Source organism: Tetrao urogallus (genome assembly GCF_951394365.1).
Source record: "Tetrao urogallus genome assembly, chromosome: 1".
Taxonomy (NCBI): domain Eukaryota; kingdom Metazoa; phylum Chordata; class Aves; order Galliformes; family Phasianidae; genus Tetrao; species Tetrao urogallus.
Window position 1 is genome coordinate 86157246 of NC_136813.1, and position 26491 is coordinate 86183736.

Consider the following 26491-nt stretch of genomic DNA (forward strand, 5'->3'; position numbering starts at 1 on the left):
ATGTGTGCACACACACAGACAACCACTGCAAGGGGAATTATATTTAATAGGGTTAATATTTAAATTTAAAAGATGAAACTGTCTCAGCCTGTTGAAATATTTTTCAACCAGGATTGCACTCTTCACACATTACAGTTTATACAGAAAAGAACTGTGACAAGGAAGGATCAGTTCTGATGCAGGTAGATAAGACAAAGGAGAAAAAAAAAAAGAAATAGAAACCGTGGCATGCATTATAGTCTCAGGCAATTGTATGCAATCAGGGGGTAGGGAAATGGCTCCCTTCATGTTGGATTGATTAGAAGATGTTGTAAACACCCTCTAGAAGCCTTTATCTATCAGTTTAGTCCCAGTCTTTGTCCCTAACAAGTCTTTACATGCACACCATAAAGGCAAGTCCCATAGCACCTTATTAACTTGTTTATCCTTTCCAGCTCTCTGTATTCAAACTAAATCACATTACGCAATGAGCTGCTATGAAAGCAAATGAAATGTATTTTGTTTTTGCGTGCTCGAGCATCTGTTCAAAATCTCTTCAAAGACTATTTGACTAATTTAGGATCAATATAATGTCTTGATTATTTTCCTGTACAGTCAAAAGCAGCTTCTGCTGAGGTTACATTTAAAACTATTGAGATGCTGCAAAAATCTGTGACTCAAACAGTAGATTTCAATGCTTTGGGCAACCTGATCATATTCTCTACAGAATTCATTATTTTTAGGAGGCAGGTATGACAAAGTGGCCTTGACATGTGACAGATCTTGTCCTGTAGGGTATTAGAACATTTTCTGTTGAAAAGTCTTGCTTCCAAACTGTAGCATTCAAATGATTTGATCATTAGTAACTTTTTCTGGGGAAAAAAAAAACAAAACAAAACAAAACCAAAACCAGCACATCTCAGCTATGCTGCATGACATGTATTTGTATGGGAAAAGGAAAGATACAGTTACTATGTAAACAAAAGAAAAACAAGAAAATCTCACTTGCTCATCTGAGCTCATCACCAGCTAAACACAATTTTGATCAGTTCTCCCATCAACAGCAAGATCTGCTCTGATAGAATTTACCATAAAAGGAGGTTTGGGGGTTTACTGTTATCGAGGGATTGACCAAATGTTACAATAACAACAATGAATAGAAACACAAACTATTTGAAACTGTTGAATTTAGCAAGCATTTGTTTTCTAAATGTGTAATAAGTCCTCTGTGGCTGTCATCAGAATGGCTCCGAATGATTTATGTCATGACTTTGTTCATAGAGTCAGTTCATATAAACCTATTTCCAGCATTAATGCATTCCAAAAAATGCAGAATGAGGGCATAGACTGGGTGTATCCCAGGTCATAGCACAAAATTAACCCAAGAAGTCCAAGAAAGAAGCTCAAGAAGGAAGAAAGGCTGTCATCCATTTCTTATCAGTATATTTCAGGAGGACAAAGAGATTCAACTTATCTTTTTACTTGTTGGAGGCTGAATTCAGTCACAAAAATATCCCAGTTCTACAAGTAATGGGAAAAACTACTGATATTCAGGAGTAAGCAGCAGTTTACGTGCCTGAAGTGTAGTATGGAATTGGATCTTTGCATTCTTCTGTCAAGCATAGCACCATGGGCATAAGAGGCTCTCTTTAAAACAAATCACATATACTGCATGGGTAACAAAATGTCATCTACAGTAACACTAGAAAAACTCCTAGTCCTCCTTGCAGACAGGCAAAATATGCATGCATGCCAGGCAAAGGCAGGATTGTTAAAAGGAAACATTTAAAAATAAATTAACATGTAAATTATATTACAACAAGAAATTTAACTATTTCAAACTAGTTCCCATCAAAGATAAGTGGGATATGCTTGAGAAAACGCAAAGGTATATTTCAGTAAATATTTATGCAAATACAGAAAGAGCAATAGAAATTTGGTCATAAACCTGCCAAGATGAATAGAAGGTGTCATTAACATTTGCTCCATCTATGTGAGCCATGGGTTCTTCCTCCTGGGGGAGTCACAGTGGAAAATTGTAAACAAATATTTCTGCTCAGCATCATAAAATAAATTCCCAGTTCTGTATTCAGTTCTGAAGATATTGCCAGGCAACAGGAAATTATTGCTATATCTTGAGAGAATTCTCTGAATTTGTTATTTTTAGGTCATCCATCAGTAACACAATGCACAGTTTTGCCTAGGTTTTATATTCCAATGAGCCCATACTTAAAGTTAAACAGATGTCCAGAAACTTGAGCAGAGTATAAAACAAATTAATCTCTGTAACCCACTAAAATCTGTAGCTACAAATTGGTATTGATCAGTATATTGTTTAAAGGGGATTAAGAGTTTGATCATGTCCTTGTAATACTGCTCTTCCAACTGCCTATTTCTGAGCTTTGAGAGCCATCTCTGTGTCAAAGCTTTCACATGCTCTGGACACACTATCACTTGCTACAGGAACTCCGTGCCCAGTTCATGCATGGGCTACAGCACAACTTCCAGACAGGAGTCTGCTTTGGATGGCAGAGAAGCCGCCATAACCAGTGGCAAAATCTCCCAATGGATAACAACGTTTGCTGCTAAAAGAACCCTGCTGCTGCTTCTTTCTTGAAGTCACAGCTTCCAGTGACTTGCTATGACTTGACACTTGCTGTGTGTTTTGCCACTATATCTATATCCTTTTTTTGCTTAAAACATTTTCAGAGGAAAAGCTCTATCAGAAGCTATAAATTCGATGCGGGGTTAATGAAGGGTTTTATGAACTATTTACATGCATATGTATACCCTATGATTGCCATAGTCTTCTTTACCTTCTCAGCTTTAAAATCTCATACAGAGAGCTCTGTAAATAACAATGACTTCAAACACCTCCTTTAAAATGTGAATGCATTCATCGTCTTTGAACACAAAACAATTGTTACCAATTTGGCACTGTAAATGGTGCTTTTAAATATTAAACATGATCGACCTCTTCAGTAATACTGTGCCACTGGCTAAAAACACATTTCCAGCCAGATTTTTCAGCTGAGCTGGCAAGGATAATTTGTCAAGCTATGGCTCACTAGAACACTTTCCATACCCACCAGTTGCAGTCAACAGACATAAGGGCATGTAATTCGTTTGAGCCCAGCTTTTAATCACTATACACACAAGAAATTGTTGTCTCTATGTTGGTACACACTTGGATGAAGAGCTGGTCTTGGTGAAGGGGGGAAATTAGGGAAAGCAGAGACAATGACAGAGGGAAAATAGGAAGGAAAGGACAAAGCTGCATGATGCTTCAAGTAACATTCTTCAATTGCATATAGACTGTAACGCCTCAGAAAGACCCAATTAAGGCAATGGAAATACAGCAATTAGGCAGGGATGAATCATCTGACCCAAAATAGAAGGACTGATGAAGCATATAAGGGAAGAAAGCATGTCATTTTAGCTTTAACAGTAAAATAATTCCAGCTAAAATCTTTCAAAAATGTTGGGCCAACAGAAACCTGGCCATGCACCTATCGCTCCATACCAACTGAACATCGGTGCACTCCTAACACCACCTGGGCTGAAACCAGGGCATGATGCACAGTGCAGTGCCAACTCAAGTTCTGGCAAATAACCTTATGCCTTTTAATACATTGGCTTGGCACGCAGGCTCCTGGTCATCGCTGACAAAAACGCAGTTAACGGTGGTGACAAAAACAGTGTTTTTGTAGCTGAGAATTTGTTCTATCAAACAGTGTTACTGTGCTCAATTGTATTTGTTGCCGTTTCCAAGGAAAAAAAACAGGAGGCATTACTTTTGGAGTAACCTATATATATGTGGCCCAAGGCAATAGTTCTTGGCCCAGGCAAGCCAAAAGGTTGGTCATCCATGTACCAATAGAGGAAATAAGACCACAAGCTAGCTTCCATCACAGTGTGTCTACAGCAGGTACAAAGCAATGGAGAAAGATTCCAAGGCAGAGAGCCTGCACATATTCCTAAATTTACAGCCCAAGTTTAAATGAAAAAATATCCAATTGAAGGGGAGAAAGAAAATGCCCAGGCAGCTGAGCAATATGCCAGGGAGCAGAAGACAAAGTTCCTGTTCCACATTGCACCTTCCTGCAGGTGTTTGGGAGCAAGCACACCATTCCAGCAACCTCAGCATCTGCTGGCAAGACTGGAGAGTCAGATTCTTCAACCACTGATGTCGGGGTTTAAGACTTGCTGTAAACCACTGCAGCCTACTGCCTCTTCTAGTCTGGAAAACACTGAGCTAATCTCCCTTGTAAGCGAGTCAGCCTTGTAAGGCTCCAGCAGCAATTACCCTGTATGCCATTCTGACAAACATGACATTCTCTGCTTAAATTTGTTTTTTTTTCACAAGTGGAAAATTTGTTTTTTTTCCACCAGATCCTCTCCAACAGTGAGCATCTCGTTTGTATGTAAAGACAACCTCAATACTATCGTGTATTACTTTGAAAATATGAAGAGATCTTAACGAGAGAATGACCACATACACTGTAGACACAACAGCTAGGGCTCTCTATGCTGCTTTATGTCTCTCAGCATTTTCTATGCTTTAAATGAGCTATCTGATAAGTGCCCTCATCCTCTAACTCAGTGTGAGATTATATCAGCTTAATCTTAAAGCCAAAGACTTTTGGGTGCTAGGCCCTCAAACGTTATAGCTAGTCAAATGTCTTCTCCTATCTACAGTACAGACATACAAACAACACTGTACAAAATCAGAGAACAGCTTAAGGCAAAAATTTCTCTGCATCTCCTCTTTTTTTGTGTGCTGTGATTCTGTTCAACTTCCTAATTTTTTTGCAAAAAAAAAAAAAAAAAAAAGGGAGTTAGTTACTCAGTAACTTGTGGCAGCGCACGTCATGTGCACTGCAGTGCTAAGACTTCACGGCAATCAGCCCAAAAGCACACCAGCCACGAGGTGGAAGTCCACGGTTTCAGCAGAATCAGCACTTACGCGTTGTGCACCGACACACATGCAGTACCCGTGCATTTGCACATTATAATCCTTCTGCAGGCTCAAGAACTGAGGTCTTCCATTCCACATTTCCATTTCACTGACTCCAGCTCACTGACTTTCCGACTCTGACAAGAAGTGAGGATTCAGGGTGGGAGATGCGCTACCTAGTTGGGTCTGTAGAGAGCTCCCTAAGATCATCAAACCTTGATTAAAACTTTGGGAAGTTTGGCTAATGCACAAGTGTAAGAGTTGGGGATTTTCCATGACAGCACAAAGATGCAGTAAGAAGTCACCAGACTGTGAAGAGCCTTGCAACAAAAACAGTGTAGGGGATTTTACCAAGTGAGCCGTTTCCAATCAGAAACATTTGTCCTGTAGATCTCCAGCAAGCATTCCAGTTGTACTGGTGATGAGTGGTCTACAGTGATGATTCCTGTCAACATAACTGTAAAACTATAACTTGATGGAAAGCACGGCGATAATAGCAGAGTGGAGAAGTCCTAGGCTGCAGCAAGTGAGGATAAGTCCAAATGCAACAGCCATAGGCATAGAAACAAAAGAAAAAAAGCTGCTTACCCTTAGAAGGCCACAGGTAGGCAGGGCTCTCCAGCAAGATCCCCTTATCTCCACTACCAACCCTACAATGAGGTCTGGGAAGGGATGGATCCTGGCTCCATCTCTTCTGGTCACTCCAGTTCGTTGCATGCACCTGAGCTCCCTGGTTTGTCCCTGCCTTCCCACCAAGCACTCAATCTGGCTGTAGTTCTGGCTGTAACTTAGCATTTCTGCTGCAATAACCAAGAGATACCGTTGGAAGTGATAACATTTGTGCAACTGAGAGAGGGGAAGACAACTGTGTGATGGCATGGCCAAGTTTTGCCTCTTTATATTCAGCGTTCAAAATGCCTAGTAAACATAATGGTCTGTAAACACATACACAAGTACACCTCTCAAGCAGAAAGTAACACATCCCAGACAGCTGAGCCTTAAGCAAGATACTTCTGCTAGAGAGGCAATCAGCCTCTCTTGTCCATATATAATTGGCTCATATACAATGGACTGCCACAGGGAAGTTGGGGGAAGAGCATCACATTTGCAGAAAGGCAGGTCATGTGAAAAGACCTCTTCCAGAGCACTGGTTTTGTACTCCCCAGCCCTCCCACAGATTTCAGGCAGTCAGAACTGAAAAGCATTTCAAAACAAATCCTCTTTCTGGTTTCATCACACACGGAATGTAAATTGATGGTATAGAACTGACAATAAGAATTTCAGCCAGTAGCATAAACACAGAGACATCAATAATTCGGTGTCTGTTTATTTTTGCCATGCCACTTGACCTGCATACTCAGAAATGAATAAATCAGTATTGAGATGCCATCAGTAAGATTGCATGGGCCATAAAACTGCAAAAGCTGACCCTCGGTTATTATGGAGCAGTATTTTGTATTCACAGCCCAAAAGCAAGTTTCAGTTCCTGATCTCAGATTAATGTCATAGCTTTATATTGAACAAAAAGGCACTACGTCCAGTTTAAAGTTGATATAGACTGCAAACTCTCCTTCAAATGTGTATTTTGTAGTCTTAGGAGCAGCATGTAAACATGCAGTGTGAAATAACCCAGTGACATAACAGCACCCTTGGGTATAGTGCATGTGACAAATTTAAGCTGCATAAAATAATATTAAAAAATGCCATATAGCAACATCTCAACATTTCAGACATTAGTTGATCAAGCAATCAAATGCAGACAATTTCTCTGTAAGCCAATAGTTTTGCTTCCTGACTTCTGCATTTTTATTTAATTGGAAATTACCACAGATCTTTTCTAGCATTCAGATAAAGTCTACTCAGATGAAAAATAATGTATTCATCATACTCTAATTTTTTGGGGCATCTTATGTTGTGCACAAACACAAATGCATTTGCTGCAGCTCTGAAAACTGGCATTCATTTCTGTGCAATCTCTTACTCTCAGAAGATTGTTGTTTGAGGCCAAACTGTCTGATTGCTACTGAGGCACTAGAGCATCAAGCTGACTTTCAAAATATTCCACAGCAGTAACAACTCTTCGGTGCTCTCTGATTCACTTATACACCTTCCAGAGAAATAAGACTACAGTCACAGTGCTCCCTGCCAAGCAACTTGGTCCCTAACGCCATGTTTACAGGAAAATTGGTCAATAAACTAATGTGCTAATGCACACTTGCCCCTATCAATCCATTTATACCCATTTAATTTTTCCTAGAATTATCTTTGCTAAACATGAGTCTTCCTTCCATTTTTATTATTTTTTTTTTTTTTTTAGTAACAAGAATAAGACACTTCATTTTGCTTTGCTTTTCTTCATTTGGCTTCAGCATATGGATAGAATTATGGAATACAGTTGCCATATCGTCTGTCTTTCCACTGGCTCTTTCATGAGTTTCTATACATACAGTTGGCTTAAAATAAAGAGCCAGGACATACACATGTGTAACTAGGAAATCCAAGCTACTTTATAAACCTGTCTCACGCACGTCTACTGTAATCAGAATACGCTGCATTTTATTTTTAGAAGACCTGAGAAACCAAACTCCAGCTGAAGTTAATCGGAGCTGTGGAAACTGATAACAAAATCATTCCCTATCTGTTGCACACAGCAAATTGTGTATTTCAGTTGTTCTCATGGTTTTCAGTCAGCATTCTTTTGCAAGTATCCACGAATGGCTTTCTAGTCTGAAATAAAGATACTAATTCATTTAAACAACTACTGTGGTGCTGTGGCCATCTATCTGCTTAGAGAATGAATGCTTTAATATTTTGAAGCTTACTCCTCTCTGAATCATTGTTTGACCCATGGAACACTCTATCTGCTTTTTAAATAGGTATGTACCTCTTCCTATTGAGCAGTTTTCTATGGTAACATTATCTAGCTTGTCATTATCTGGCAGCTTTTATCTGAAACTGTCAGAGCTGCTGGGCATGTGGATTCTGAGTGGAAAATATTAACTAGATTCTGCTATCTGCAGAAGAATGAGAAGGACAGCAAAAATAGCTTGAAAATTGGCACTCAGAAATTGCAATACCACGGGTGGAGACCCGAGTTTTACATTAGATTTTATTATAGTTATTTTCCTGTTATAAATTAAAATCTCCAGAAAGAATTTCATCTGCACACCATGCTTAACACAGGTTATGGAAACACTGTGATTTTTGTACTATGGTCATTACATATCTTTCTACCTAGTTATCAGTCTGTTCCCATTCTATGACTAGTGGTAGCATAGCATTTCTGTGACAAGAGGTGACAGGTTCTCGCTAGCAAGAATAAGATCTCTTTCTACCTATTAACAGTCATTATGGCAAGTTTTATACGACCATAGTAACAATCAGAAATAAAACTTGTTCTTTTTCATGGACAGCTGTCAGCAATGAGAAACAGTACAATGAGGTGGAAAATCTTGTGTGTGGCAAGATGTAAGCTACCTGTGTTTTGGCAGAATATTTAGAATCAATTAAGGTAGACCTCTAGTATTTCCAGGAACATATGCAGCATACCACAGTGGCAGAGAGGAAGTGATTCACGTGGCTGTTTTCTGTGCTACACTTCCCAGTGATTCAGGAGGCTCCAGAGGGAATGTGGAGCAGTCAGCATGCTCTACAGCACCAGCAAGCTTAGAAACAAATTAACTCCCTTTCTAATACTTCTTGCAATAATTCCTGATTGTTGTTTCTTGGAAACAACAAAGACATCACACTTTGGCCCTTGCAGTATTGTATTTCTGCTATTACAGCAGCTACATGAGAATGGTGATCTTTGAGAAGCCACACTGCCTGCAAGGAGAAGATGTGGCAGCAGTGTATCCTGATGTACACGTGGCATACATACAAAGAGTATCAAAAGGCCCTTGGAGTACAGTCTGGCCATAAGACTCAAGAATCTACCAAGATGGAAAACAATCTTACTGCTCTTCATAGCCAAAGCTCCCCCACCAAAATGAAGCAAAGTTACACTGTGTGTCATTCTTTCTGGTGTCTGTTATTTATCCTTTCTCCTTCAGAACCAGGTGTTCTCTGGTATATGGTGCTTATGGGCACCTGAGATTTGAGATTCATCTTTAGCTCTGTAAAATAAAATAACCTGATGCCATTAGTTTTAAATTAATGACACAGGAATCAAACCTTCACTTAAAAAAATTTAGGGGTCTGCAGATCAAAAATAATTTTGAAACAATAGATCTAGAAAAATACAGCCTAGTTCTAGGATACGATCTTATTCCAAATACTTTTATATTGAAAATGAAATAAATGTCAACATAAAAAAAACTGTACAGTGTACGCAATTTGGCCCTAGAGTACAGCATTTGCATCTGAGAAGGGTAACTTCCTGTACACATACATAAAATCAATGCCAAGTGTTTTAGTTTTCAAACATACTTTTCTCATACAAAGCCCACGTATAATCACCCATATTTTTCATATATTTTGCTTTCCGTTTGTGTTTTGAAGGAGTTCTGAACAAAATTCCAGTGATTGAATTTGCTGGCAAGAGTCAACAGAACTTAATCTGAGCAGCTACTGGATACCCTGAATGGAAAGCAAATCTTATACTCAACAAACATGCATCTGGTAATAACAGCTGCAACTACACATACGTAGATGAAAAATATATCAAAGGGTTTCATCAAAGCACTTAAAATTAGAACTGTTTGAAATCATAAGTTTATAACCATGCTATTCATAAAGAATGAGAAAGTGTTCAAACAACTGTGAATAAATGCATTTGAAAAAATTAACCTACTTAAGAGACAACTTAAACCTCACCTAACTCTAGCTCACTAATTCCTTGTCCACATTTAATTAAAATCAAGAAGATTCTGGTTTACAGGGAATTAAGTCATCAACCATTGTTAATGATGTTAAGTCAATGAGACTCGAACATGGATTTTAGGAACAATTTCTTCTCAGGAAAAGTGGTGAGGCACTCCCTCGAGGTGTTCAAGAGCAGTAGAGATGTGGCAGTGAGGGACATGGTAAGTGGGCACAGCAGTAGTGGAGTGATGGTTGGACTAGGTGATCTTAGGTCTTTTCCAACCTTAAGGATTCCAAGATTCTATAATTCTATGAAGTACAGTCCAATTGACTCTTATGTCTCTTGAAACCACAAAACCCTTAAGAACCATCTTCAAAATTTTCTCAAAATCACGAAGTCACAGAATGGCTTAGGTTGGAAGGGACCTTAACGATTAGCTAGTTCTAAATATATATCTACTTAAGGACTATAGAAACTAGCTGCTCTCTGGTACCAATATTATACCAGCAGGCTCTATTTTAATAATTACACTTTCACTAGGTATCGGCAAATAAAAAGCACTGATAACAACTCCATATTAAAACATATTTACACAGCTGTGCATGTCACACAGACCCTGAAGCATGCAGTTCTTCAGCAGGGTAAACGTGGAATGGATGTTCTCCATCTGCGACACAGACTCTTCTGGAGAACGGCAGATGAGAAAATAATTACGCAAGGCTGGTTTGTTTCTGCTTGGAGGAGAAATAACTGCAGACATCTGAAAAGCATTAGCAGGGCCTTGCTGGATGGATGAGCTCAGGTTGGTTTCACAAGCACTTCGCTGGCAGAGTCAGCGTATCCTCCTTTTACAGGCAGCTTAAGAAGTTTGCACCACAACCAAAAAGAGCTGGCAGTGGCAAAAATTCTATTTGGAAAGGGAAGCATTATGCTGGAACTGTTGAGGTCCATTGACATTTTTCGTAATGGGGTTTTCTCTCGTGGGGTTTAGACCATTTGTGTTGAATCCTTGGGGGAAATAAACCAAGTTTCAATGCAGCACTAAAGGAATTACAGAGATCCTAGTAGCTACTTCAGAGTATTTGTGCGGCATATTTAAAAGCAACCAGCGTGTGGATTAGATGTTAATCTCCAGAAACTGAGCTGTCTTTAATGAAGAGATAATGGGCCAGATTAGCTTCTAAAAACAAACAAAAACAAACAAAAAACAAAAACAAACAAACAAAAAAACCAAAAAAGAGAGAGAGAGAGATAAGTTTGGTAATTTAAAATTTTATTTAAGACGAAACTCTTGAGATGTTAGCGCTCGTGTTCTTACACACAAACCCCTCCACAAGCGGTAATTCACGGCGGGCAATCCCAACGAGACACCGCTTCACGCAGCCCCTCAAGGCTTTCGAAAGTCCCTCAGCACGGCTCCGACAGCCCGACCCCAGGGCCCTGCCCTGCCTCTCGGCAAAACGAGCATTACAAGCCGAGTGCGTTTGTGTTGGCGTGTGGGGGGAAGGGGAGCAGAGCTGCACCCCCACGCGCCGCCCCGAAGCTTCTGCCTCAGTGTCCCTCGCGCGCGCAAACGACCGTTAAGCAGCCGTCGGGAGGGAGGGGGCTCACGCCACGCCGGGCTTTGCGGGAGAGCCGCCGGAGCGAGCGGCGGCCGCCGGCCCGCGCAGCGAGCGGCTGAGGAAAAGAGAGAAGAGGGGAGGGGCGGCGGGTGGGGGATCCCCCGTCGCCGTCCCCAGCCGCTGCCCTCCCCGCCGCGCCGGCGCCTCGCCCCCCGCTCTGCCGGCGGCCAATCGGAGCGCTGCGCACGTGACGAGCGTTCCCTTCGATGACCTCATCCCTGGTGTGGGATGACGTCAAATTCAAGATGGATGGAATCACGGCGGTGGCAGCAGCGCGCGCGGGCGAACCGTGAACGGCGGCGCCGAGGGGGGCCGGCAGGGGGGGGCGCGGCCGGCGGCAGAGCGGGTGAGTAACGGCCGCGTCTCGCGCCCGTTTCGGGGGCCGCCCGCGCCGCTTGGGTCTCCCCGTGTACAAAGGCGTCTTTTCCTGACGTAACTCTGAGGTGTTTTTTTTTTCCCCCACCGAACGGGGCTGCGGTCCCCGATCGGGGCACTGCGCCTGCGCCGGTTACGAAACTCTTCTCCTTCTGCCTCGCGCACGCGCCCTGCGCCGCGAAGTAGGCGGCGGGCGCCCGTTGCGCCGGCACGCATCCGCCACATAGACTCGCCGCTGGGCTTTCCGCGCACGCGCGGCGGCCCAGCTCCGCCTCAACCCTGTTCTCCCCTCCCCCCCCTTGCCGGAACTGCGCCTGCGCGGAGGCTGTGGACGGAACGGGGGGCGGTGCCTCTGTGAGGGCGCATGCGCGGCGCGGGCGAGCGGGAGCGGCCGTGCGTGGGGAGCGGCGCGGGGCGCTGGCGGCGCGAGATGCGCGCGCTTGCGCCTGGCGGCGGGACGGGGTGCGCGGCACCCGGCGGTCGCTCAGGGGCTGGTTGGCGGCCTGAGGGGAGGGACAGTGCGGTGGGCAGGTGCCGCCTGTAGTGTGGAGAGCTGCTGCAGCTGAAACGGGGATTCCTTCTAGGCTGCGAATTTCAGGGTGGGAAGGAGTTGGTGGGGCCAGCCTTAATGCACGTCCGAACTTTAGTGTAGCTTTCGTTATTTGTCCTGACTGGATGTGGATCAGGTGAAATATCAAAGCTCTGAAGCACTTCCATCTCCATGACTTATTTTGACGAGGAAGGGCATACTGTGGAACTTCAACAAGCAATGAACAAGCACTTCTTAATAACTAAACGGCACTCTTCTGAAAGCTGACCTGTTCTTGGGGGAGTGCAGTGGGAGGGGTTGGTGTAGATATGTAGATATGACATTGTGGTGAATTACATAATCCCACCTTTTGGTTTTTTTTTTTCCAAGTACAATGAAGCTCTTGCAGTTAAGATACTGTTGGAGTTTTCATCCTTAAAGCAATATTACTGTGGAAATACAGGTTTTTGGTTTTTTTTTTTTTTAATACATTTTTATATAATAATGCTTTCAATATGACATCAGGAGTAGTAAATCTGTTTCAGATAAAAGAGAGTACTGTGCTATATCTGTTTTGTCTAAAGGCTGCTAGTTACTGTGTTCTGTTCTTTGCTCAAACTGACAAACTAACTGCTTTGACTAAAATTTTCCACCAGCCTTATGATATTCTTGAGGGGGGGGAACTTCTGAGCAAACCTTAGCAACTGTTTTTATAAACCTTGTTTGCAAAACACAAATGATGTGGCTTTCTCTCCCTAATAGGATCTAGCATACTTCTCTCTCTCTCTCTATCTGTTATTACGCTCATGACAGTGTTGTCCTCTCAGAAGAACATGTGGTGTCTTCTTCTTATAGGAAGTCCACTCAGGATGGCTAGATGTGAGCACTTAAAGAATTTGCATGTCCCTCAGTGAAGACTTGTGGGGAAATACTACAACCTTTGGAGACTTCAGCTGTGGGGATGTGTGTCAGAAGAGGGTTTATCAGGCGTCTCTCCAGCTGTGGGCTTCCCAGAGCCTGCTGGATCGAAGGTCACCGCTGTGGATGGAAACTGAAGGGGTGGCTGTATATTTTTTTTCCAGTGTGTTCTTGGTCTTCCACTAATTTCAACATTGCCTTTTGGGCAATGATCCAAATTGGGAATCAAGTCATTATGAGTTAGGTGCTTTATTTAAATACTTAGCATAACTTATCCCTTAGTACATCCAGAGAAGCTGTGGTGCCCCATTCCTGGAGGTGCACAAGGCCAGGTTGGATGGGGCCCTGGGCAGCCTGAGGTGGGAGGGGGCAGGTGGTTGGGGCGGGTGGGCTTTGAGGACCCTTCTTATGCAAGCCATTCTATAATATGAGCAATTAATGCAGAAAGAGGTGTTTGTAAGAAGCTCCAGAAGTCATGTGTGCTATATGTTTAATTGTACACAAAGATCATAAGTTAGACCATTTGTGTCCCCTCTCTTGTGTGGATCACCAGAAGCTTGATATTGCAAAGACATGGGTTTTTTCTGGGCTCATCTTTTGTGTGTACACAGTGTTGGAAAATACTGATAGAGAATTAAACAGCTGTTCTGATCATTTTCTCAGGAGTGGCTGTCTCTGCTCTCCTTACAGTTAGTTGCTGTCAAGCAGAGATGTGCCATAGTTTGGGTTTGAATGGACAACTTTACAGAAAGCCATTGTGCTTCATTGAAGTTGTTCGTTTTTGAACTTCAGTAGCTGTGAAGCAGTTACCATTTAAAAACATCAAGTAATTTCCATTTCTAGTTTTCCAGGTTTTGAAAGCCGTTCTGTCTGCAAAGTAATGATAATTCCGGTTTGTTAATAAGTGTGGTCATACGGGGGGTAGGGAGGAGGAGCTGGGTGGAGGAAGCGGGGCTGTAACCACCACACAGTTTGTGCTGCACTGGGAGGTGCGGAGCTGTGAGTCATAGGCCATAGTTGCAGCTGTTTTCAGCTCTCTGTTAAAAGTGGTAACTTTCGAGCAAGTGAACTGCTTCCTAATGAACGCTGCTACACTGAATGGTCAGAGAACCTTGGAGAAGTTGGCTTCTTCATATCTTGCCCTTTATTAACAGTGGCTGAAAGGAGTTTTCTTTGGGTCACTTCAATGAGTAAAAGATACCTGCACTCTATGGATCTTGAAATTTACCAAGTTGTTTACTTGTCAATTTACTAGTTTCAGTGCACACTTCAGCTATTATAGTAGTTCAGCATGCTTTGGATTAAGGAATTTTTACTTCTGTACTTGTATTCTTGCACAGACGTTAGTGTAAAAAATTATGTTTATACGGAATAATCTTACATGAGTTCCCATCCAAAAAATACTATGCCAGTAAAAAGCATCTTTATATTAAGAGAAATATTTCTGTGATTATGATTGTGGTTTGTCATTTTCACTATGCCAGCAGATTTGAAAGCAGTATGTAAATAGAATTTTATTGTGTATTAGACCAGTTAAACAAAAAGCAGCTCATACAGCAAAGCAGGTGACCAAATACTATTCAACTTGCTAAGTATATCTCTGCATTACCAGTAAACTAATAAATTCAACTTTTAGGAAGAATGCAGCCATACAGATTTGGTGTGCATTCCCGCTTCTTCAAATTCTTGATGTCATGCATCTCTCGTTTAAAAAGAAAAAAAGGGGGGGGGGAGAGGGGGGGAGGGGAATTGAAATATTGCTGGGGATGAGTTTTTTGTTCAGTGATTGTAGTGGTGCATTTTGCCATCAAGTCTTGAGGCTTTTCCCATGGGATTTTGATGGCAATGTTTAAGAAACTTGAAAGAATGAAAACTGAAGACCTCCTTAGGAAAAGGGATTTTAAAATGCAATTGATTTTTATTTGCAGCAGTCTGGATGATGAGTTGCATACCTTGCAGTTGAGGTACTGAAGCCAGGACAAATATCGTATCAAACCATGGCTAATCTTCATGAATTCTTCCAAGAAGAATGAGAAGAGTTCCCAGCCAGCACACATTCCTGCCCTCTCCCTTATATCCCATGGTTGTGCAATCTCCTGGTGAGCTGGATCAGCTTGCCCAGCTGACAGTGAACTTGTCTGTCCTTAGAGGGGGAGGAGGTGCAGACTGATCCCTTCAATCTCTGATTAGGTTGGACTGAGACTAAGGTGAAATCACGCCCTTAAAAGCTGCTCGTTTGTAAACAAGAACGTGAAAGGCATTGTGGTGCTACTCAGAGACTTTGTAGCTTGGAGCTGTTTTGAATGTCAGTTGACAAAGCGATGTCTGATCTGAATGTGAAAAACAGTTTCTGATTCCTGAGCATCTAATCTGTGTTAGGATAATCGCTGGTCTGTCTGTAGTGGAGGGCAAAATAAAGAGACTGCAATAGTACAGAATTTCTTCTTTTCCTGTCATTAAATTTCTGCTGCTTCTGGTGCGCCTGTGTCAAATAGTTTGATATCGTTATATCAGTTTCACACATAAATACATTTCTCTTATGATTTTATGCTTGTTTTCCTAAATCTCCTGGCTACCGACATACTGGAAATGAAAAGATCTGTCTTCAGAGACTTTTCAGCGTTGATTGCAGTGGAGAAAACAACAGTAGCAGTTGAAATAACTTTTTTTCAAAATCCAGAAAGACAAAATCCCCAAACTTGCAGCAAGAAATAACTCAAATATGTACTTAGACAAAAAATTACAGGGGTGCAGACAATCTTGTTCTGTAGGCTCAAAGCTTTTACTTCAAGTTTCAGTTATGTGTATGTGAAAAGGCGTTTGACAAGCTGTAGTCAAGCTCAAATAATACAATCCAGCACAGGATACTCAAGCAGAAGTTTAAGCAATGTAGGTTTCTTTTGCATCCGGTCTCTTGATTGATAATGAGGCTTCTTTCCACTTTGGGTCTGAAGCAGTACAAGATCAACCAGAGCCATCAAAGCCGCTGCAGAGTGCTCATGGCCAGGCACAACTTGCCTGCGCTTCCCTGGTGACACCACAGGAAGCCTCTTGTGTTCCCAGGCTGGGTCTCTCCGTTCGTATCTCTCTGTGTTTTGGTGGGTTTCCCTCCACCGCAGTTGTACATGTATTTCCCTTTTAGAGCCACTGTTCAGTCTCTCTCTTTGTCTGTCTCCTGTGTGTGTGTTTCTTCTTTTCCTACGTTTTCTTGTTCTCTAACTGCAGTTTCTGTCAGCCCTGGCACATTCTTGCTGCAGCACTGTGTCCTCAGGTGTTTCGGAACAGTCTTTGCTACCTGCATCCCCAGGACACTGTTGACGTGGCTTTAGCTGATAGCTACGTGGTTATAATGGAAGTCAGCAGGCAACAGCAACATCTTGTTTGTTTTAGTTACATATGTATTTACAAGTATTAGTTGTATGAAAATGTTCATTACAACGTCTGCCTGATTCTATTTGTAAAGTTTCAGCCTGAGTGACTTCATTGCTTCTGAAAATGAAGTTTCAGATGGCAAAGCAGATTGACTTGCTGACAAAGAACAGGCGGTTTCACTGCTTCTCTTACAGCAGCTCTGATGCATCTGACCTCTGCACGAGCTGATTAACTTTCTCACCTCTAAATTAGCGCGTATATAAAAAGTTGGGTTGATTTATTTTTTCTTTTTTTTCTTTTTTTTTTTTTGCCTGCCTCATTTTTGGGAGCTGAATCAACCTAGTGGGTGGTCACATGAGCAACTGAGCCAGTAGAAGGTAGAGGACCCCAGGGCTGGAGCAGGAGGTATGAGAGTAAGGGACAGGGGATGGAAGGGGATCTCACATTGTGATGACAGTGAGAATCAATGAACTGCTGTGCTAACGAGAAAAATTCTTCACCCTTCACTTGTGAAGAGCTTTTGTGAGTAGAGACTTCCTCTTTTTTTTTTTTTCTTTTTTTTTTTTTTTTCAGTCATTTGAAATAGTGGAGGTATCTTTTTCTGTCCTTGTTCAAAATAATAACTTTGCTCTTCTTGTTATAATATTGTGACAAATGTGGTACTTCAGCCTCTGAAGGCTGATATTAGTAGAGGGCTGTGAAGATTTGACAATAAAATCTCTTATCTCCCAAAGGTGCTCCTGTTGCGCCTCCCTCTTCTGGATTTGGAGCCTCGCTGTCATTGTTCCTCATGAGGACCAGTAGCACATAAGACCAGAGCACAGACAGTGAGAGATCTGGTACATTCTGTCTCCTTGACATCACTCAGGCATCAGGGAACAAAGTAGGAAATAGCTTTGTTTCTATCTGGTACTGAAAGCAGTTGGAAAAGTTGGTTGGGGAAAAAAAAAAAGCAGCTTATCAGGAAAGGACTTAGGCAGTTAATGGCAAAATAATCTTCAGCCGAAGAAGTATGATTCCTCAAACACCTGGAATCAAATCTGTTGTTTACACACAGTCAGGATGCCATTTATAAAAGGGTTCAGTGCTGTCAGCCATACATCAGCTTTAGTGGCAAACTGCTGTAAGAATTTCTTGTCTTCCCAGAGCTGTTCCATTCCCACAGTTTGCCTTCTCTTCAGTTATGCCAATGCAATTGTTCCTGGGATTGAGCTTGACTGTGAGAAATGAGCAGCATTTGAAAAGAAATATTTGTTCTCTATGTATTGTCTGACCTGTTCTGTAACGCAGACCTGCAAATATTTGTTCTAGCGCAGCTGCAGTTGTGACTGGCAGCATGCAGATAGGATGAACCAAAGGGAGAAAGAAACTCTCTGATTAACTTTGTTATCAACAACTGTTCATGCAGTGAAATTTTAATACACTGTACTTTTACGCAGTAAAAGTAACCTTGTGGGTTTTTTGTTTTATTTTTTAAAATCTGTCTTAAAAGGCTTTCTTATGGTCTGTGTAAAGGTGTTAAAATGGTTCTGCATTTGTTTTTTTGGTTCTGGATTTGTTTTTTAACATACCATAACTTGTTTTATTTCTGACCATTGTGTTTAAAGGCTATGGAGCTGAAAGTCAAGCACTAGAAGTAGGAAAGACCAGGATTAAAGCTGCCTTTGCAGGATTAATTTGGTCCCCTGCCAGTTGTGTACATTGCAGCCTTGGTTACTGTTAAAGTGCCAGTTGCACCAAAGAGGTCTGCCTCTTCTAGTGCTGTGCTCTGCGAATGAAATGGAGGATTGTACTAGGATGCTTATCTCTGTCTTGTGTAATGTAGCGTGTTCAAGATGTCCTACGACTAAGGAGTATATTGGAAGAAAATTGGGGGGCTGTCGGATTCCGTTTTAGATGTGTGAATTTTACACCAACCTGTAGAAATAGCATTAGTGTGTTATGATGAGTAAAGGAACGCATAGTAACTGCATGGTGTTTATTCTTCAGGTGTCTTACAGAAAACTCAAGGCCTGGGTAAAGCAGATTAAAATGAAAGGTTTGAAAATACTTCAGAACATTTGACCGTCTCCTACCCAGCGTGTCCTTGAGGTATGGGTTCAGCTGCAACTTTTAGTAGGTGTTTTTACTATATTTTAGTTCAAGTTTCCTTCAGAAATACATTGTTGTTTTGTTATCTCTGTAGACTATTTAATTTGCGACACAGACAAATCATATGAGTGTGTAAACTTTAAGATGAAACTAAAGGGAAAAATGCATTCCTGGAGCACTTGCTAATAGCATTTCAAGTGTTAACGGGTGCGCAGACCTCCCAGCTGGACTAGGGCCATTCGGACACCACCACTTTACATTGCAGAAGTGTCCAAAAAATAGTTCACACCCCAGATGGTACTTTTAAGTCAAACATAAAAAATAGAACAAAACAGATGGATTTCTCACATTCATAGAGGCGTAATTGTTCTACCTTTTTAGAGAGAGTAGTGGAGGCATAATGCATTTATAACTATTTGAGGTGAATTAAGGATAAATTAGTGTTAATGAAATAATGCTGCAAGGCACTGGAACACTCTATTGAGAGGCAGATCTGAAGAAGAAACAGAATTTTGCTTTTGCCCTGATACTATGAACTCATCTGGTAATTTCAGCTGTAAAACTGGTAGCTCAGTCCTGTGATATGACCAATGTCCTGAGACACTGTATCCAGCATACTTTAAGTCATTTTCTCAGCATTACCAACTTAGACTTCAGTCAATTCCTGTGATTGAAGCCCATTGGTTGCAAGATTTCTCATTTAATAATTAGAGGATTATAGCTTCTTTATTTTTTATTTTGATAAAATTATATCTTCTTATTTTTTATTTTGATAAAATTGTCAGCTTTCATTGAGAATTGATGAACAGTGAAACCTTTTTGTTATGGTAGCATATATCATATGTATATATTTTAAGTCTCTTAAATCAGCTGCAAAAAGAATTGCTTTTAAGAGACACATCATTAACTTGTTTTTCATCACCATAGAGGAAGGTAGTTAAAAATTTGTACTGCAGGTTGTCTTAAACAGAATTGTAGGAGTGTCCATGGCAACAAAATAAAATTGGATATTCTTGATTTCTGTGCATGTGTACGTGTGCACCAATAGATAAAATTCAATTTATTTGACAGAAGTTGTTTGCTCAAACTAGTTTAAAACCTGTTTGTCTTCTCTCGTTAAAAGCTAGTCAAGAGAAGCCTGTTGAGTTATGGAGACATTCTACAGCAGAGAGTAGGCTGTGTTTTGAAGCAGAGTGGGGGTTTCTGCACTGCAGTTTAGTTTGTGCTTATTGCACCCTTGGATGCGTCTGGGGGTAACTGTAGGTTATGGGCGTGAAATCCATGTAAAAGCTAATGAATAAGATGGAAAATTCAGTTAACTGATTATTTTCTAGCAGAAGCAAAGTGCTGCTGGGATAGTTCAATTAAAATTATGAAATTTCAAGAAACCAAATCCTGTTAGTGCAGGTGTAAGAGTTAATATATATTTCATAGTTAGAAGTGTATGCATGTTAGCACTCATTAAATATAAGCAGGCATAATGAATTAGTCTAGATTATAGGTGATAATTCTGCCAGTATTAATGCCATTTTCATCACCCTATAAAAAATAACAATGAAAACCTTTTAATTTGTTTAGTTAGCAGGAGACTGTCAGGGTTGCTTAACCTTAAGAAGTGACTTAGTATAACTAACTTCAGGTGTGTGTCCTTGCTTTGGCTGGGATAGAGTTAATTTTCTTCATGGTGGCTGGTATGGTGCTGTGTTTGGATTTAGGATGAAAATAATGTTGATAGCACACTGTTGTTGTAGTTGTTGCTGAGCAGTGCTTACACAGAGCCAAGGACATTTCAGCTCCTCGCGCTGCCCAGCCAGCAAGGAGCTGAGGGGGCACAGGGAGCTGGGAGGGGAAAGAACCAGGACAGCTGACTCTGGCCCACGTGGACGTCCCATAACACGTGGTGTCACGTTGAACAGCAAAACTGGGGGAGCTGGCCAGGGGGACTGCTGCTTCTCGGGATCTGGCTGGGCGTCAGTCAGCGGGTGGTGAGCAATTGCACTGTGCATCACTTGCTGTCTTTTCTTTAGTTCTTTTTTTTTTTTTTTTTTTTTTTTTTCCTGTCAACCCCTTCTGTCCTTATCTGTCTTAACCAAGGAGCTCTCACATTTTTACCTTTTTCGGTTCTCCCCCATCCTACTGCAGTGGAGTAAGCGAGTGTCTATGTGGTACTTAGCTGCATGGTGGGCTAAACCACAACAGTAGCTAATTCAAAAGTTTATTGAAGTAATTGCCAAGATCTTTTTAAAGCTAAACTTGAGAAAAAGATGATCAACTGAAGTAATTAAATGGAATTCCTTCATGTGGACAGCTATATTGCAGGTAGAAAACACAATACCACCTCCATCTCCCATTTAAATGTGATATTTTTAGTATAAGATCAACTGAAAGTATTTGAAAGTGTTCTTTAGCATGGGCTGCTTCTAATGCCTGTACATCTGCTGAAGCAAAACAATGTTATGTTAAATCCCATACCTTTGCTCCAAACAAACTCTTTTCTTCGGCAACATTGATGGTCAATTAGCTTGTTTATGAAGTACAGAGAGTTTAGGTTCATTTATATTAACTCTAACAACTGACTACATAAAGCAGTGTAGTTTTTTTTTCTTATTGTGTTAATAAGAAAATAATTCTTACTATGTTCTTTTTCAGGAACATCAGGATAATGGAGGGGCTCTTGCATTACATAAATCCAGCACATGCCATTTCACTTCTAAGCGCACTGAACGAGGAGCGTCTAAAGGGACAGCTATGTGATGTTGTTCTTATAGTAGGAGATCAGAAATTTCGAGCTCATAAAAACGTTCTAGCTGCCAGCAGCGAATACTTCCAGACCCTGTTCACAAATAAGGAGAATGAGTCTCAGTCAGTGTTTCAACTCGACTTTTGTGAACCAGATGCTTTTGACAATGTGTTAAACTACATTTATTCTTCATCCTTGTTCATAGAGAAAGGCAGTCTTGCAGCTGTGCAAGAGCTGGGCTACAGCCTTGGAATATCCTTTCTTACAAACATTGTTTCTAAGAGCCCTCAAGCTCCTTTTCCATCTTGCCCCGTTAAGAAGATACTGTATCAAGATGAAGATGAAAGTAGTTCTCAGAAGAGGAGTGTCATTGTCTGTCAGAACAGAAGCGATGCACAAGGAAAGAGTGTAAATCAAATGCAGCATGATTTAAGCCATACTTCTAAACCTTTATCCTCTGCTGCTATCAAAACTAGCATTAGACCACAAGTAGCAAAGCCAACTGAAACCCTTCACAATTTATCACTGACTGAAAGGAGATGGCTGAAAGAAAACCCTGGGAGCTATACCAAGTTTCACGAAACTTCTGGAACTGCAGAGGATCAGAGCAGAGGGGGTTTAGTGAAAAGGAACACAGTGTTGCCTCAAAAACCTTTAGCAGAGAAAGAAATTGCAAGTGATGAACCAGGAAGCAGTAGTCAGCTTTTAAGAGGAAAGGCTGCAGAGTTATTAAAAAGACCACGTCCGCCAGTCTTATCTCTGCGTGGCTCATCAGAATCTGCATTTTTGTTACGAGAGGCAGGAAAAGGAAATGGTCAAGGTGAAGATAGGAATTTGCTGTACTACTCAAAGTTAGGACTAGTAATCCCATCTAGTGGATCTGGTCCTGAAAACCAAAGCATTGACAGAAGTGGTCCACTCGTAAAAAGTCTACTTCGAAGGTCACTGTCTATGGACAGCCAAGTTCCTATTTATTCACCTTCTGTTGACCTAAAACCTTCACAGGTATCATCTTCCTCCTCACCAGGAACTACTGATTCCCAGAAGATATTTAATGTTGCATCTCAAAAGTCATGCTTGAAAGAGTCATCGGAGAAGTTAGTCTTAGATGAAAAGCCACAGGTAATGCACCCACATCGCCTTAGGTCTTTCAGTGCCTCTCAGACAACTGATAGGGAAGTTTCTTCCCCTCTCACAGAGGTGCGAATAAAAACCGAACCCAGCAGTCCACTTTCAGATCCATCTGAAATAATAAGAGTTACAGTGGGTGACACATCAGTACCTACAAATAAAGACTTTCCTTTTAAAACTGAGGATGATCAAAAGGAACCAAGTAGACTTCCAGCAAAAAGGAGATTTCAAGCAGATAGAAGGCTACCATTCAAAAAACTCAAGGTGAATGAAGAGGGTTCTCCTGAATCGGAAGAAAACTTCGAGGAAGGCTCAAGCCCTACACACCTTGATGCTGATTTTGCTGATTCTGATGTCAGTAAAGATGAATACAGTGAAATGGAAGAAGCAAGACCAAATAAAAAATTTAAATGCAAACACTGCCTTAAAATTTTCAGGTCAACAGCAGGTCTTCATCGTCACGTTAACATGTATCATAATCCAGAAAAGCCCTATGCTTGTGACATATGCCACAAGAGATTTCACACAAATTTCAAAGTGTGGACACACTGCCAGACACAACATGGAATTGTCAAGAATCCCTCACCAGCTTCCAGTTCTCATGCTGTTTTGGATGAAAAATTCCAAAGAAAACTGATCGATATAGTGAGAGAGAGAGAAATTAAAAAAGCTCTGATAGTTAAACTAAGACGTGGCAAGCAAGGCTTTCAGGGACAATCTACTTCACAAGCACAACAAGTCATCAAAAGGAATTTAAGATCAAGAACCAAAGGAGCCTATATTTGTGTCTACTGTGGAAAAGCTTATCGTTTCCTCTCACAGTTCAAACAGCATATAAAAATGCATCCAGGAGAAAAACCAATTGGAGGAAATAAGGTTCCTAAGCAGAAAGACCATATTCATATTGAAAGTCATGTAGAAAACAAGGAAGTTTATCAGTGCCGTCTCTGTAATGCTAAGCTCTCTTCACTTATCGAACAGGGAAATCATGAGCGACTCTGTAGAAACGCTACTGTCTGTCCTTACTGCAGCCTTAGATTTTCATCCCCAGAGCTGAAGCATGAGCATGAAAGCAAGTGTGAATACAAGAAGCTTACTTGTCTTGAGTGTATGCGCACCTTCAAATCATCCTTTAGTATTTGGCGTCATCAAGTTGAAGTTCACAATCAGAACACGATGGCTCCATCAGAGAACTTTTCTTTACCTATCCTGGATCACAATGGAGACATAACTAGTTCATTAAGATTGCCTCCTCAGTCAGAATCCAACAAAATAAACAATTTTGCTGCAAAGGAAGACGGAGTATTCAGTGACTCGTCAGAACAGATTAATTTTGATTCTGAAGATTCCTCTTGCCTGCCTGAAGACTTAAGTGTTTCCAAGCAGTTTAAAATTCAAATCAAGGAAGAGCCTGCAGACGACGTAGAGGATGAGGTCACTGAGACAAGCAGAGAACCAAAGGAAATAGTCTCCAACAAAGATGCTGGTTTGTGGCCCTGTGAAAAGTGTGGGAAGATTTTCACTGTACGCAAACAACTGGAGCGTCACCAAGAGCTCTTATGCTCCGTGAAGCCATTTATTTGTCACGTGTGCAACAAGGCCTTCCGAACCAATTTCCGGCTCTGGAGTCACTTCCAGTCCCACATGTCGCAGGCTGCAGAGGAGTCCACAAATAAGGAGCCTGAGGTATGTCCACCAGCTAATTCCCCATCACCACCACCTTTACCTCCGCCCCCGCCACTACCCAAAATCCAGCCTTTGGAGCCTGATAGTCCAACAGGCTTGTCTGAAAGCTCCACTACTACTGAAAAATTATTTGTACCGCAGGAGTCAGATACGCTCTTCTATCATGCTCCACCACTCTCAGCAATCACATTCAAAAGGCAGTACATGTGTAAACTCTGTCACAGGACTTTCAAGACAGCTTTTAGTCTTTGGAGCCATGAGCAGACACACAATTAGCTTTCAGAGATACCTTAAAAAGCTGATTTGGTGGAGGCTGTTTTCAGGATCTCGGATGTATGCCACGTAAACTTGAAATTTAAGAGGATCAAAACAACAACGACGACAGAAGATTCTGAATTTGTGATGCTGCTTGGATTTGGAGATTAAGGTAAACTAACTTTGTTAGTAGCTAGAAAGCTGGGTAATTAAAGATAATATGGACTGGGATCTAATAGTAACAGAATAATTTTGATTTCATTTAACACTGAAATGCGATCGCATCTGGATTGTATGCATGGATCTTCATCCTGTGATGTTGGTGTGTGCGTGTGTATTATATATAGAGTTATATATTAAATGGAAGAGCAACAAAAATTTGGATTCTAACTGTGAGTTTATAGTGGTGAAATACTGTAACCAACTTCATTGTTTGTTGTTTTTTTGTTTTTTTTTCTTAAAGAAACCAACACAGAAGCTCCATATAAATAGCTGCCATGCACTTGCAGTTAGAGAGGAAGTGGATGGAGTGTCTTAATGTATTGACTTAGGTCTTAGAGATCTTTAGCAATAACGAATAAACCTCACGTTTCAGTAATCCCGATATTATTGGATACGAATGTTTGATATTTTAAGGGAACATAAAATTGTTTTGTTGTTATATGGAACTTGTGCAAATTAAAGTAGAATTTAAAATCAGCAATATTATTAATAAGATTTTATATTAAGAAAACAAAATAGCAGCAAGCCTGCTTTCAGCCATTTAATTATAAGTTTCTAAGGAGAAGTGGGGGGTGGGGTACATCGCTTTATATAACGTCCCAAAGACTAATTTACTATGAACATTTCAGTAACTAAAGTCATTGTATTGACAGCCATCATAATGCAAATGTTACTGTTTGTAATACGAACTAAGATTGGATGGATGTCGGATAAGTTTCGTAATTTTGTTTCCTCTGTTTGTACAACTGTTTGTAATTCTAACTGCAAAGAAATGTAGAACTATTAAGAAGCAAAAAAAGCTCGGTAAGGGATAGAAGATGACTTGTGTTCCTACACTCAGTGATAAGCTTGGCCATGAGTACAAAGATAAGTTTTAACATAAAGTAAAAATGTAAATATTTATATAGACATCTGTATAAATGAAGAAGTATGTATTTGAAATTTGTATTAAGCGTGCATATCCAGCTCAAAGCAGAGGAAAAACCATCACATTGCTATCACTGTATTTTATGAATACAACGCTTAGAATATTTCTTTCTGCTGCTTCCTATCCTTTGTGGTACTGTGTAGCAGTTTTCTTATCTGCTGAAAATCATGAGAATAATGTGCTGCAGATACTTTGTGCGGTTCCATTATTTTACCACAAGTCACAACTGGAGCATTTAGTAAAAGTCGAATCATAGATATTTACCAGAAACTACAGCAAGGGTCCAAAATTACTTTGTTCAAGGAAACGTTTACCCAAAAGTTGTGGTAAATTAAGTGAAAAATTGTTCTACTGGAATTTAAACTTCATGGAGTAGTGCAATGAACAGTGAGAACATCAGTGATGCAAATGGTATTTATGATTCTGACTAACTTTACTCTGGAAGTTGAGGGACTGGGGTTGCAATCCAAACTATCTAGTCAGAGCCCAGTCTTTGCTCACTGAGAAGGGCAAGAGTTTGGTCACCAGTTTCAGTGGGAATAGGAGTGAGGCTTTCATTCTATATGACTCTAATAGTGCTTTTTTTTTTTTTCAGCATCCTACACTCAAAGTTAGAAAGTGTTGCTTGCTCGTACCAGCATTTAGCAAAAATAAAGCACCTGTGTAACTTTAGGATCTGAGGACGAGCACCCTCGTTTAGGCACACACCAGAAAAGATTTTTCTCAATTGAAGTCCAAGTGTGCCACTGTTAGTTTTCTCCCAACAGAATTTTTTAGTGTTTTTCCTTCAATTAAGTTTAAAAATATAGGCTTCATATGGACCACCTGCTTCCTTTTTTTAGCTACCAAAAAAAAAAGCAGTGTTATTTTCAAGCCTCTCCG

At 40.9% G+C, this 26491-nt stretch overlaps 1 protein-coding gene across 2 annotated transcripts; it reads left to right on the forward strand.

Moving 5' to 3' along the window:
* Positions 1-11611: 11611 nt before the first annotated feature.
* Positions 11612-24480, forward strand: ZBTB21 (zinc finger and BTB domain containing 21; the record flags this gene model as incomplete). Of its 2 annotated transcripts, none has more annotated exons than XM_079546076.1 (2): positions 11612-11708; positions 21297-24480. In XM_079546076.1, the coding sequence occupies one exon, from the start codon at positions 21310-21312 to the stop codon at positions 24478-24480; it is 3171 nt and encodes a 1056-aa protein (XP_079402202.1). The 2 variants fall into 2 exon arrangements, with proteins under 2 accessions (XP_079402202.1, XP_079402203.1); XM_079546077.1 differs by lacking the exon at positions 11612-11708 and having other exon boundaries at positions 21310-22896; positions 23500-24480.
* Positions 24481-26491: the final 2011 nt, after the last annotated feature.